The sequence below is a fragment of the Egretta garzetta genome, unplaced genomic scaffold, assembly GCF_000687185.1.
Source record: "Egretta garzetta isolate BGI_Z169 unplaced genomic scaffold, ASM68718v1 scaffold4, whole genome shotgun sequence".
NCBI lineage: Eukaryota > Metazoa > Chordata > Aves > Pelecaniformes > Ardeidae > Egretta > Egretta garzetta.
Genome location: NW_009259329.1, coordinates 1021215 through 1033801, shown reverse-complemented (window position 1 = coordinate 1033801; position 12587 = coordinate 1021215). Strand labels below are relative to the sequence as shown.

Genomic DNA, 12587 nt, shown 5'->3' with positions numbered 1-12587 from the left:
CTGCCACCCGCTTCCCCTTCCACTTCTACAAGTCGGGTACTGTCTTGCTCGTCAGGGCGTGGATGGGTAAACTGAGGCAGGGCTGCCTCCTGGGGGGGTAGGCTGCTGAGCCCTTGCAGAGCCCCAGAGTTTCCCCAGGGGAATAGGAACCACGGCCCTGCTTTCACCTGGAGAAGAAGCCATCGAGGCCGGCCCCCGGCTCACTCTGGCTCTGCTCTTCCCAGGCATCTTCAGCACGTTTTGCAGCCAGCGGGTGAACCACGGGATGCTGGCTGTGGGCTACGGCACGAGCCAGGACCATGGGCGCAACGTGAGCTACTGGATCTTAAAGAACAGGTAGGGGCTGAGGGTGTCCCCCCAAACCTGCCACCCCTACGTGTGGCTTGTCCTGCCGGGGTTGGAGCTGTGTGGCGGGAGCATCCCAGCCCCCGCTCGCCTGCCCTCCCCGAGCGGGGCCAGGTCTCCGTGTGCGTGGGAATGCGGATGTGCTCATTCTCCATCTCTTCCTGCAGCTGGTCGGAGGTGTGGGGCGAGCAGGGCTACATCCGCCTGCTGAAGGGTGCCGACAACCCGTGCGGGGTGGCCAACCAGGCCAGCTTCCCCGTGCTGTGAGCCAGGGCTGCGGTGGGAGAGGACATCCCTCCCTTCCTCCCTCCCTGGGCATCTCTCCCAGCCCTGGCTGTGGATCCAGGGCTCTTTCCTTCTGGAAAAGGGCTTTTGTTTGTGTGCGGTGAGAAGCAATTAAAAACGGCACAGCTAATTGCTCCGCGCCTGCAAATGGTGGCCAGGCAGGGTTTGGTGGCTGAGGCACGGCCGATGCAGCCGGTCCTTTTCCTGGTGGGAAAGGCCAAGCTCCGTCTGCACGAGGCTCCTTCTCCGTGCCTTTCCTCCCGCCTTGGCCAGCTTCTTTCCCTTCTCTCCTCTCCCCCAGCCCCTTTTCCTTCCAGCCAAATCCCAAAGACACCCACCAGGGCTGGATTTTCTGGCCGTGGCTGCAGCTCTGCCCGACCCTGCGCCTGCACGCCGAGCTCTTTCCAAACTTGGCCTTTACCCCATTCCACGCGTGTGACGAGGCACACCGCCAACCTTTCCCCCCACCCTGCTTTTTATTTTCCCCCCCACCCCATCCTGAATAATTTGGGGGATTTAGTGCCAGGCACAGCCCAGCAGCCCAGAGGGCGAGCAGGGCCCAGGCTGGGGTGAGGGGAGCTGCAGGGCTGTGGGGCACAGCCCATGGCAGCCGGGTGGCAGCGTGGGCTCCCCAAAATGTCCCACAGCTGCCCCATATCCCCCGTGGGAGCACCCACACAGCAGAGCATGGCCCCAGGGACAAGGGCTGGGGGGGAGACTGCTGTCTCCATGTCCCCTTGTCCCATATCCCATTGGCTCCTTGTCCCAGTGTCCCCATGCCCCTTGTCCCAGCGCTCCTCTGTCCCCACGGTCCCTTGTCCCCACCGCGGCACCCCAAGGGTTAACCCGCCCGGGCTCCCTGCCCACACCCAAGATGGCCGCCGCGGCGCCCGCGGACCTGCCGCAGCCCGCATTGACCCCTCCCGCCCGCCGTAGACCGGGCTTCCTTTCTAAGATGGCGGCGTCCAGCGGGAGGAGCGGCCGGAGGCTGTGGGCCGCGCTGGTGCCCGCCGCCCTGCTGTGCCTGGCGGCCCGGGCCGCGGAGGAACCGAGCACGGCCGAGTTCGACGTGCGGCCCGGCGGGGAGGTTCACTCCTTCTCCCGGAGCCTGGTGAGAGGGCGAGGAGGGAGGGGGTGAGGAGAGGGTACGCGCCTTTCTCTGATTGGCTCTGCGGCACGTCGCTCCCGCTTCCCGCCACGGGGATTGGCTGCCAGCCAGTGAGGGAAGGCGGGACGAGCTGGTGGCGAGGCTTGGCGGGGGGGGGTATCTGGGCCGGTTGCTAGGGGGTCGGTTGCTAGGGGCGGGGGGACCCGGGCTCTGACGTCCCCAAGGGGGGTCCCCAAGGAGGGAGGGAGCCCCCGAGGAGAAGGGGGTCCCCAAGGGGGGTCTCCAGCAGAAGGAGGTTCCCAAGGAAAATGGCTCCCCAAGGTGGGACAGCCTCTGTGGCGAGGAGGCAGGCTTGCCATGAAGAACGGCTCCCCAAGAAAAGGGGGTCCCCAAGGTGGGTTTCCAAAGGAAGGAGGTACCCCAAGGGGAGGGACGGGTCGCCGGGGGGAAGGGGGTCTCGAAGAAAGAGGGTCCCCATGGGAAGGAGGCTCACGAAGGGAAGGGGCCCTATGGAGAAGGGGGCCCCCAGAACACGGGTCCCCACCCCAGCACCACGGGGTCCTGCTGACGCCCCACGGGGGCTGAGGGCTGCGCAGTCCCTGGCTCTGCCTGCGCTCCGATGAGGTGCAGACACGGACGCGGTGCATGCTCCTCCGCGGTCACCCCCAGGGTGAGACTGCCAAGGGGCTGCTCCATGCTGCAGCCCCGGTTATTCTCTCAGGTGTCCCCAGATCTCACGTCATCGCCACGAAGTGGCTGATGGTGAACAAAGAGAAGGTCCTGCTCGAGCAAGGCTGCTCATCGTCTTCTTCTCTTCTTCCAGGGGGATTACACCTGCACCTTCACATACTCAGCTCAGGGAGGAACGAACGAGGTGAGTTGGGCAAACCTTCGAGTGTTTCCCTTACGCTCAGTCTTTACAGCTGCACAGAGTGAGAAGCTGTTCAGGATGATTTTGTTTGGGATGAGCTGATTCCAGGGACTGGGAGCTATGAGAAAGGTGGTTGCACCGTTACCAATGCTGCATGTTTGCAAAAGTAACTTACTAGATTTGCTCCCTGAACAGAAGCATCTTTTGTGTGTTGCAAAGATGCTGTGGTTCGCGAGGCCATGACATTTGTAAGGCTTAACAAATCTCTGGGCTGGATGTCTCTGGAGAATGGGGAGTGACATTTTCATACCCCTGCTGGTAGGAAGGACCTCGCAGGAGTAAATCCTGTGTTCTTTAGGAGGCTTGAAGGTTTTTGCAGCTTATGTTGCTGCTGCAGTAAGTGCTGTGCAGATACACGGTTTGTACTCTCTTATCTGCAAGTCCTGTTAGAATCAGGTCCTTTTCTTTTAGTGCAAAGAGAAATGAGACTTTAACTCTTTTTATGTAACTGTACTAATGAAATCATGGAGATGGGAGGGTGCAAGACAAAGTAAAAGGGGCCATCAGCAAGTGTTGCATAGTTATGTTGTGTTATTTGAGAATGGTTGAAACTTGCCATGCCTGCAGCTGGGAGGGGAGGTGACTGGCCTCAGGGGTGAGCGGGAAGTGGGAGGCTCTTGCCCACGTTAACTCTTTGGACCTTTACCCTCGGCAGCAATGGCAGATGAACATTGGAGTCAGCGAAGACAACCTGCTCTTCTCCTGCTCTGTCTGGAGGTGTGTTCTTTAACCCCAAACTCTCTGAGGCAAAAGCAACAACAAGGCAGGTGGGATCTGGGGCAGGAACCCTGCCAGTGGCCAGGGACCCTCCCTCCTGGCTGGGTTTGCCTCTCTGCAAGGCAGCACCGGCAGGCTTTCCTTTCCCGAGAGATGCTGTGACTCTGGGGGGGCTCTTTAGCCAGGCGGTGGTTGATAAATGCTGCGTCCCCCCACTCCCCCCTCTACACTAGATGGAGCTACAAGAGAGCCAGAGGTGGCTGTGAAGGGAGGGAGCCATGAATCCTGAGCTCATCTGCACCTCCACCCTCTCTGCTGATGTCAAAGAGTCTGCTTTCTTGTTTCAGGCCCCAAGGGAAGTCTTACCTCTTCTTTACCCAGTTTAAAGCTGAAGTGAAAGGAGCCAAGATAGAGTATGCCATGGCTTATGTAAGTCCCAGCTGATCGCTTGGAAGCGGGTGTGTGGGAGGTTGCTGTAACACATGAATGGGACATGGAAAACATTTATTAGACATCTGTCCAATAAAACGTACTCCATCACATCCCTAATTCGAGGGTGGCAGCAGTCAGGAGAGAGGCCGTAGGTAGGATCTACTGCACCATTTTACTTCTGCTCCCTCAATGCCATCGGGTCGCTGCTGGCTTTGCCAGTGTCGGTGACTCCAAAAGGCACCATCCTGCCAGGGTACGCTGCGGAAGGGGAGTCTTGGTTTGCCTCAACAAATTGCATTTGACAAAGTAAACAAAACCTCGGCTGGTGCTTTTGTCTGGTTCATTCTTCCACTTCCCAGTCTTCAGTGGTGAGGCTTTCAGTCACCCGCAGGACACAAGTTTGTGGTTTAATAGGAAATGGAAAAACAGCCAGAGATTTTCCTTCAAATTTCCTTTGGGATTTAATTCTTTCACTCCACGTTATTAAAACACAAGTTCATTCTTCAAAATGTGCTGGCTGTTTGTTCGTTTGCTTTAAATACAGAAGCTTCTTGGATTGCCTCAACTGCTTAACCCTTCTTCCTTCCCATTTCAGTCTCAAGCTGCAGTGGGTGGACAAAGCGACGTCCCCTTAAAACAGGAAGAATTTGAAATCACCGAAACAACAGGTCTGTGACTGGGAGAACTGTGTGAGAAAGGGTCTGGAGTGGGATACAAGCCTGGCTGCCTACCAGGAGACAAGTATTTAAGCTTAATGCAGATATGTGACAATGTATGGGAGAACAGTGCATGCTATGGATTCGGGGGTATAGTGCTCTTCATCCATAGCTGGCAGCCGGATTTTGCAGGTCCCATTCCAGTGTAAATGTTAAATTAGCATGGGGGAAGGACGGGTTTATCATAACATGCTTGTTGCGTGCATAAAAAGGAAGTGCAATGCCCGACTTGCTGGCTTTACCGTCCTGGAAAGGAACCAGCAGGGCTGTTTTGTTCATGCCTTACCATCTGTTTACCCTGTGCTTGTTTTCTTTCTTTCTAGTGTCTCACAGGGAAGGCAAGTTCCGTTTTGAACTGTCCAAACTCATGATTGTAGCAAAAACACCCCGTGACGAGCTGTGACCCCCGAGGCCGGTGTTGGGCAGGGTGTTTTGGCTGGAAGAGCATGGCAGATAAAGAGGATTACTTGTTAACTGTGGGTTTTTTTGGTTGGCCAAACCTTTTATGTTTTCCATATTGAAATGTGCTAGGGTCCAACACAAGTGGGACTTGGAGGTGTTAAGACAGATGCATTCTGTCTTGTGTCAGAGTAACAATGTGCTTTGCAGCTGGAAACCTCCTCTGAGACTCCTGATCTGCAGCCAGCCATTCTGTCGCCCGCTTTCTGCTTGGTTGATCTGCTGAATATGGTAAAGCTCCCCTCGAACGGGGGCTCCTTATCTCCCTTGCTGGGAAGAGCAATGCAGAAAGATAAGTGGCTGGATTTAAACAGGGCTTGCTAAATGAAAGTTGTTAGCTCTGTAGTCTCTGGAGGGGAGACAGGATTTCTCTCTCTGCAAGCCTGCCAGGAGGAAATAATTATATTGGGGAGGGGGGGGCAGGAAGGAAGGGATAGAGTTGGCCAAAGCTATCTGACTCCTTGTGGAGTGCGGCTACCGAAGACCTTCGCTGGGGAGGATGTTCTGGACCTGCCCTAGCGCGGGTTGGGATAACTTGGCACGGGGAAGGCAGAGCTGCTTATTCTGACACAACCCAGGAATCGATCCAAGCAACGCTTTCATGTCTCAGTACAACTGCAGGACTATTTTCTACGTACAGAAGTGATTTTCTTCTTACCTAGAGAAATAACAGTGAGGGAATGTGGAATTCCTTTCCTGTGTAAATACAACACAAATAAAGAAATAAAGCATCATGCTCTGGCCTGAGCTTGCTCTGCTCTCTGATTCCTGCCCTCTCCAACTGGGTGCCCAGCGAGTGACGCAACCTTCACTGTTTGCTTGGCCAGGAGGAGCCGAGATCTCACACGGGAGTTTGGAGGCTGATGAGGATTTAGGGGGGGTTCTGCCCACCTGAGAGGAGTCCCAGCACGTGAGTGTGACTCCAGCTGTAAACTCACGTAACCCAGCGCTGTCATGACGAGTGCTATTCATGCCCGGTGGTGGTTGTGGTCGTTGGTAGCTGCTTTGCCCGTTTTGGGGGGAGTTCCTTGGTTTTGAGCAGTCTGGGGGTGCTTTGCACTGAGGATTTTACAAGCTCTCTTTTCCAGGCTGTTCCTAAATGCTTCTTTCTCTGCTGTGCGGCTCCTTCTGGATCTGCAGATAACCTGCAGGGCCCAGGATCGTCCCCGGTGCGCTCCTGCCTGAGCTCTGAGCTGCGTTTAGGGTGCTGGTGTTGCAGGTACCTCTCTCCCTCTTTAACCAGTCTCTTGGAGGGAACGAGACCAAAGGGACTCATGTCCCAGACTTGTACAGCCAGGCTTGGAATGGGAAACCCAGGCCATAAGATGGCTCTTGCAGCAGAGAGTGCGCTCTCCAGGGCTTCCCCGGGACAAAAATGCAAGAGTTTGGACACGAGGTGGGTGTTTGGGGGAGAAGTTTCATATTGGACACCTGTATGCAAAGGAAAGCTGGTGCCAGGCATTTGGTGGGTTAAGTGTGGTCCTGGGGTGTATGAAACCCTGGGGACAGGGGAAACAGCCGTGAGTCGGGGCTCATCTGAGCAGAGATGTTTCATGCAATTAAGGAGCATCTTGCAGCTGGTGCCGACATGCACCTCGAGAACAGAACAGCGAAGCGTTTCGGGCTGTCAGCGCACCAGCCGCCGCCACCGCATCCATCAGCCCCGTTCCGCTTCGCCTGCTCGCCGCATCTGCCGATAACTCCACCGCGCCGCTTCCAGCCCCGGCTCCTCTTCAGCACATACCTGACAGCTGCCGCGAGCCCAGGGGGGACGGGAACGTCTGTTCCCAAATGCCGCGTGCCAAAGGCCGACTTCACCCTGCCCTCCCCGAGGGACCAACACCTCGATGGATCTTGGCCCCGTTCTCCTCCGTGCACACCTGTAAATATGCTTTACCCCCCACCCTGAGCTGCGTCATGCAATTAAATTAGCCGTGATAGCTGGAGCCAGGCCTATGAAATGACAAAGATAGGGGCTTTATTTCTTTTATTTAATCTTTAAGGCTGAAAGTTATCAGTGCCTCGAGCCAGCGGTGGAAAGGGAGCAGCGAACGAGAGCCGTGGAGCCGCTCTCTGCCCAGGAGCGTTGGCAGCCTCCTGTGCCTGGAGACATCCCATGGAACAGGAGGCACAAGAAGGTCGCGGAGATAAGGCCGGCTGAGATTGTGCGGCATCTTGTATGCTAAAAGGGCAATTTTCGGCGTTCAAAGCCGGGATCAGCGTGTTGGAAGCAGGCCACGGCTGGTGCATCCATGCTCTGAGAGCACAACGCTTTTACAATGCTCCTGGATTGAATTCTGCAACGTTGCCTGTTGCTTTCTGGTTGTGCTTTTTTAGCTCCCCCTGTGCAGCGAGGGGATGCAGAGGAGCACATGTGAGTGTCTGCGTGGGAGCAGGATTTGCTCCCGCTGGGACCCCAGACCTTTGCTATCGGTTTATGCTGGGTTTTGCATCCACGTTTCCTCCCACCAGTTCAGCGCCGGCCGTGCAAAACCCAGAGCTGCTGTGCCATGGAGCAGGGGCAGCCCGGCCAGTAGCGATGCCAGGGAACGGAGAGTAAAAACCCCCAGGTTGCAGAGAGCAATCGCCATTTAAAAGACAAAACCGACTGCCCCCAACACTCATTTTATCACTGTCGACCACCTTTGTATCAACCGCATGGAGCACCCAGGCCAGACAGGTGAGTTTATTTAAATAACTCATCAGGGCTACAGAGTTTGCTAAAAAATAACAACCATAACTCAGTTGAGGACATGTAAAATGTATGGAATCTTAGGGATAGCTTTGGACAACCACCGAGGAAGGCGTCGGAGCCATCACAGTGGTACTGTCGTGGGAGCTGGGCCTTGGATGAAGGGGTGTACCTGGGATGCAGGGATGGAGCAGGTCTCTCCAGCTCCCTCTCTGCCCCGAGTGACAGCTGCTCGCCCAGGTGAGGTGGGATCCTTGTGGTCCCAAGGACTTGTCTTTTAGGAGGCCAAAGCCCATGCTAGCCTGCAAGGTGCAGAAGCACCTTCCTACTCTGAGCAGCCCAAGTCTGGACCATGATTTACTCCCACCATGTCATGGAGCTGCTGAAAGACAACCATGGGGCTCCACAACCCCCCGATAATAGGGTCTCACCACTGTTCATCCAACCAACTGCCCACCCGCTCAGAGAGACACCTTAGAGGTGTTACACACTGTCTTTGGTTTGGTTTTCCCCCAGGAGGATTGCGATAGAGTTCAGGGTGAGGAGTCCAGTTCCTCGGACTCTGAGCTAAGAGCACTTAGTGGACAAAGGAAATCAAACTGTACAGCAGGAGCCCAGAAGCCCAGGATCACCTGGAAAGGACTCAGTCCAGCACAGGGTGGGTTTGCAGACCCCAGGCAAGGGTTAGACAAAGTCAAGAGGTTCAGTCTTTTGTAGAAACAAGGAGAAAATGAGTTAGCATTACAGAGGAGAAGAGGACATCAAGCCTGGTGATGGTCAAAACAGGCGTACGTCTTGTCCTCCGTCTCACAGGAGGCAGAGTCCGGCAGCCGCTGCCAATGGCCCATCTTGGCCAACTTCATATGTTGTCCTCCTCCAGCATCTTGTTAACCCCTTCGCAGATCCTCTTCAGGTGGGTGCGGTAGGGCTCGGATGGCCCATAGAGAGCCGAGAGGAACTCATAGTCTGCAAAGTGATTGAAGACGTGGTTGATGCGGGAGTGGGATTTGGCTGTCAGGTGGCCGTTGACAGCCTGATGCAGCAGGTCCCGGCACTCCGTAAGGACACCTGACATGACCCGGCGGTCGAAGGTGAAGTCTATCTGGTGGAAGCTGACAGCTGTCATGGCCAAGGTATGCACCTTCTTGCGGAAGCGCTCCATCACCAGCAGCTCCTCGGGGTTAAACTGCCCATTGCGGTAGAGCACGCCCAACTTCATGACAATCTTGATGAGGTTTTTGATGATCTTCTGGGCCTCTTTGCGGTTGTGGGTGTACTCCTTGGTGGCCCGGTAGAGCTCATCCAAGATCTCACTGCTGGTGTCATCAATGAAGACGTTAGCTATGGTCTTGGTAGCCATCTTGCTCAAGAGCTTCTTCTGGGCCTGCAGGGCCAGGTTCTTGGTGCTGAAGGTGTCCATCTCTGCAGGGGGAAGAGGCACACACACATAGTTCAGCCCATGCCCTGGATCAGTCCCTGTCCCCTCTTCTCCCCACACAGCCTTTTGGGAGGAAGAAGAGCATCTCCAGCCAATGGCAAGACCGAGAGGAGCTCCTGAGTGCCAGGGCAGGCGAGAGCTGAGCTCACGCCCTGGGTTTTGTTGGTGGGATGAATTAGGGGGTGTTCCTACCTTCCTTCCCCCAAACTACAGCACAACAGGCAGCATCGGAGGCGAGCGCGGTCTCATACCTGAGCATTGCCCACGACCTTCCATCCCCGTCTCCCTCCTGCGACCGGCACCACCCTCCTCCCTGTGCAGGAAGGACTCTTGCCCCATCGTTTTAACATTTTTCTTCCTTAAAACCTGACTCATTTCCTGTAGGGTGAGTTGGGGACAACCCAGGTGATGGCTGAGTCACCCACTGCAGCAGGCACAGCCACGTGCTGGCGTTCAGCCCAGCGCCCACCGAGGCTGGGATGGCCCGGCCGGTTTGCAGCACCCGGTGATGTGCACTGAAGCTCTTTCCCCCCGTGCTGCCCGCCCTGGTACACCCACCCCGTCAGAGCGCGGACTCGTTCTGCTGCTGCCTCGGCTTCCTCCGGAGCCAGCACAAGCATCACATGGAGGTGAATAATTCGGCAAGCCAGAAGCCTCACCCCTTGCTCACCTACAGCCTAACTTCCCGCACCCCGGCGGGACCAAATCAATCATCTCGGGCAGATTACAGCTTTCAAAACTGCTGCGACTGAATAAAACGCCACCGACGCTGGAGATGCATCTTGCCCCGGGAAATGGCAGAGCTACAAATCACAGGGAGGCAAAAACAGCGCGATAACAACCGGCTCCCGTGCCAGGACGGATGGGCAGAGATGGGGGCTGCTTATGCAAGAGCCTGCACGTGGCACGGTCAGCCTGGCAAAGCGAGAGCGGGGAAGGGATGGGATCGCGCTATAAATACATCACCAGGGAGGAGAGAAGAGCTATTTAAGCTTAAGCATGCTGCTGGTGTGAGAATGGATGGGAATAAATTGGCCATGGGTATAGAGAGGAGAGTTGGGGTTAGGGTTATTCCAGCGCAGAACCAAGTTCATCTCCATCACGGGCAGCCCTGCAGACCCCCCCCCGGCCAAGCCGACACCCAGTCCCAGACCCCCTCGGGGGATTCTCCCTCCCACCTCTACCACCACGGAGTGTGTGCCAGGCTCTCAGGAGCAAACCCCGGCTTCCTGCGGGGCTCGGATACGCTGCTGTGGCCACAGCTCCGTCTCACTGCAGCCGGTCGTGCCAGGGCTAGGGTGCAAAGGTGCAAGGGCAAAGGTGCAAGGGTGCAACAGTGCAAGGGTGCAAGGGTGCAAGGGCAAAGGTGCAACGGTGCAAGGGCAAAGGTGCAACAGTGCAAGGGTGCAATGGTGCAAGGGCAAGGGTGCAACAGGGCAAGGGCAAGGGTGCAACAGGGCAAGGGCAAGGGTGCAACAGTGCAAGGGTGCAAGGGTGCAACGGTGCAAGGGCAAAGGTGCAACAGTGCAAGGGTGCAATGGTGCAAGGGCAAGGGTGCAACAGGGCAAGGGCAAGGGTGCAACAGGGCAAGGGCAAGGGTGCAACAGTGCAAGGGTGCAAGGGTGCAACGGTGCAAGGGCAAAGGTGCAACAGTGCAAGGGTGCAATGGTGCAAGGGCAAGGGTGCAACAGGGCAAGGGCAAGGGTGCAACAGGGCAAGGGCAAGGGTGCAACAGTGCAAGGGTGCAAGGGTGCAACGGTGCAAGGGCAAAGGTGCAACAGTGCAAGGGTGCAATGGTGCAAGGGCAAGGGTGCAAGGATGCCGGTGCAAGGGGGCAAGGGCACAATGGTGCAAGGGCAAGGGTGCAACAGGGCAAGGGCAAGGGTGCAACAGGGCAAGGGCAAGGGTGCAACAGGGCAAGGGCAAGGGTGCCAGGGCAACGGTGCAAGGGCAACAATGCAAGGGTGCAAGGGTGCAAGGACAAGGGTGCAGCAGGGCAAGGACAAGGGTGCAAGGGCAAGGGTGCAAGGGTGCAACAGGGCAAGGGTGCAACAGGGCAAGGGTGCAAGGGTGCAACAGGGCAAGGGTGCAAGAGCAACGGTGCAAGAGCAACGGTGCAAGAGCAACGGTGCAAGGGTACAAGAGCAACGGTGCAAGCTGAGCCCTGACTTCCCAGGCATCTTCCAGCTGCCGGCTCCCCGAGCCTAAGGGCGGCCGAGGCTCTGCGAGGGCGTGAATTAAATGAGCGGTAACGGAGCCGCCGTCACTGTCACCGTGCAAGCTGCCGCATGCAGCGTTATTTACAGCCCTTAGGAAAAATACAGAGGTTTGTAAGTATTTCCTTCGATGTGAAAACATTGATTTTTGCCAGCGTGAGCTTCGAGCTGAGGCTCTCGCGCTTAATAAGACAGAAATGACAAAGCAGAGGCTGCTCTCGCAGAGCCATCGGTAGCTCCCAGGCGGGTTGGGCTCATTTAATGCCGACGGCCCCGTGCACGAGCTGGTGTCGGAGCCAAGCCTGGAGGGACGGGCAGGATGGGCACGGCTCCATCTTCTCTCCCTTGGCTGTAAAGGGGACGTGCTCTGCCCGCGGCGGGCAGCCTCTTCCGGAAGGAGCGGGGCTTTGCCATGGTGTTGGCACCCTGCAAGTCCCCTCCCTTGCATCCCACGGTGGTTGTGGGGTGCCCTGGGCTCCCCACCGGGAGCGGTGCCTGGATAAATAGGAATTCCCACACTTGAGCGCTCTGTTGGGCGACCGCAGCCCTAAAGCGAGTGCAAACTCCACCTACGGAGCCCATAAAAAATAGGAAGTGCCAGCTCTTGCAAACTGCCCCGCACGCCCACGGCTCCCAATTAGCAACCGTAATAACAGATCAACCCTCCGCTCCCGGCACCGAATAACGCCTGGCTGCCCCGCAGCCCTCTCCTGCCGGGGACTGAGGAGATGAGCATTGCTCGGGGAGGGGGGGCGGGGAAACTGAGGCACGAAGCAGTGGGCAGAAGGTTTTTCCTGAACCCCCAAAATGCGCCCTCCTCCTTCTCCAGAGCCCACGGGCTGTTTTGCAGGTCGCTCGCCGCAACCCCCAAGGATACCCAAGCTCACCTCCCGGCACGTTCGCTCCCGCTCAGCACCGGGCCGGTTAACCCAGCACCCTCCGCACCACGCTCTGTCCCACCAGGATCTGCTGACTCAGCACCGACCGGGAGATTTCACCGGAACGAGGTATTTTCCTGCTGGGAAGGGCCCCGCGACCCCATTGTTCGCGGAGGGGCTGCTATCGGCACACGGAAGAGGCAAGCCTTGCCCCGACGAGCAAACTCGAGACCGAAATAAACCACCCCGTTTCCTTCCTGTCGCTGAAGTTTCCAGCCTTGCTCAGGGCTTGTTTTTTCCCCCCCCCACCTTCTTCTTTTTAATGAAAACGCCCTCAAAAAACAGCTTCTTCCCCCGAAAAAGAGCAACC

The 12587-nt window shown here is 56.9% G+C and overlaps 3 protein-coding genes across 4 annotated transcripts in view; 2 read left to right on the top strand and 1 right to left on the bottom strand.

The window, feature by feature from the left end:
- The window catches only part of LOC104124387 (cathepsin L1-like), an 8388-nt gene extending 7492 nt beyond the window's left edge, over positions 1-896 (top strand). The window contains exons 6-8 of the mRNA XM_009636726.2: positions 1-36; positions 225-336; positions 513-896. Of these exons, the coding sequence (XP_009635021.1) occupies positions 1-36; positions 225-336; positions 513-612 (248 nt within the window). The 3' untranslated portion in view covers positions 613-896. The remainder of the gene's footprint in view (positions 37-224; positions 337-512) is intronic.
- Positions 897-1541: 645 nt separating this feature from the next.
- On the top strand, positions 1542-5730 carry MYDGF (myeloid derived growth factor). Its single transcript, XM_009636691.2, has 6 exons — positions 1542-1741; positions 2562-2612; positions 3325-3386; positions 3734-3815; positions 4414-4486; positions 4858-5730. The coding sequence occupies exons 1-6, from the start codon at positions 1586-1588 to the stop codon at positions 4935-4937; spliced, it is 504 nt and encodes a 167-aa protein (XP_009634986.1). The 5' UTR covers positions 1542-1585; the 3' UTR covers positions 4938-5730.
- A 1269-nt stretch (positions 5731-6999) lies between these two features.
- Positions 7000-12551, bottom strand: TNFAIP8L1 (TNF alpha induced protein 8 like 1). Of its 2 annotated transcripts, none has more exons than XM_035892254.1 (2): positions 9375-9687; positions 7000-9107 (listed from the first exon to the last, which is right to left on the bottom strand). In XM_035892254.1, the coding sequence occupies exons 1-2, from the start codon at positions 9496-9498 to the stop codon at positions 8545-8547; spliced, it is 687 nt and encodes a 228-aa protein (XP_035748147.1). In that variant the 5' UTR covers positions 9499-9687; the 3' UTR covers positions 7000-8544. The 2 variants fall into 2 exon arrangements, with proteins under 2 accessions (XP_035748147.1, XP_009634987.1); XM_009636692.2 differs by lacking the exon at positions 9375-9687 and adding an exon at positions 12227-12551 and having other exon boundaries at positions 7001-9107.
- Between the last annotated feature and the right edge of the window lie 36 nt (positions 12552-12587).

Coding starts and splice junctions, on each gene's coding strand:
- TNFAIP8L1 (XM_035892254.1), bottom strand. CDS start 9,498: ATGAGTCAGGTTTTAAGGAAGAAAAATGTTAAAACGATGGGGCAAGAG. Junction 9,108..9,374: donor AGGTCGTGGGCAATGCTCAG/GTATGAGACCGC, acceptor TTCCCCCTGCAG/AGATGGACACCTTCAGCACC.
- MYDGF (XM_009636691.2), top strand. CDS start 1,586: ATGGCGGCGTCCAGCGGGAGGAGCGGCCGGAGGCTGTGGGCCGCGCTG. Junction 1,742..2,561: donor ACTCCTTCTCCCGGAGCCTG/GTGAGAGGGCGA, acceptor CTCTTCTTCCAG/GGGGATTACACCTGCACCTT. Junction 4,487..4,857: donor TGAAATCACCGAAACAACAG/GTCTGTGACTGG, acceptor CTTTCTTTCTAG/TGTCTCACAGGGAAGGCAAG.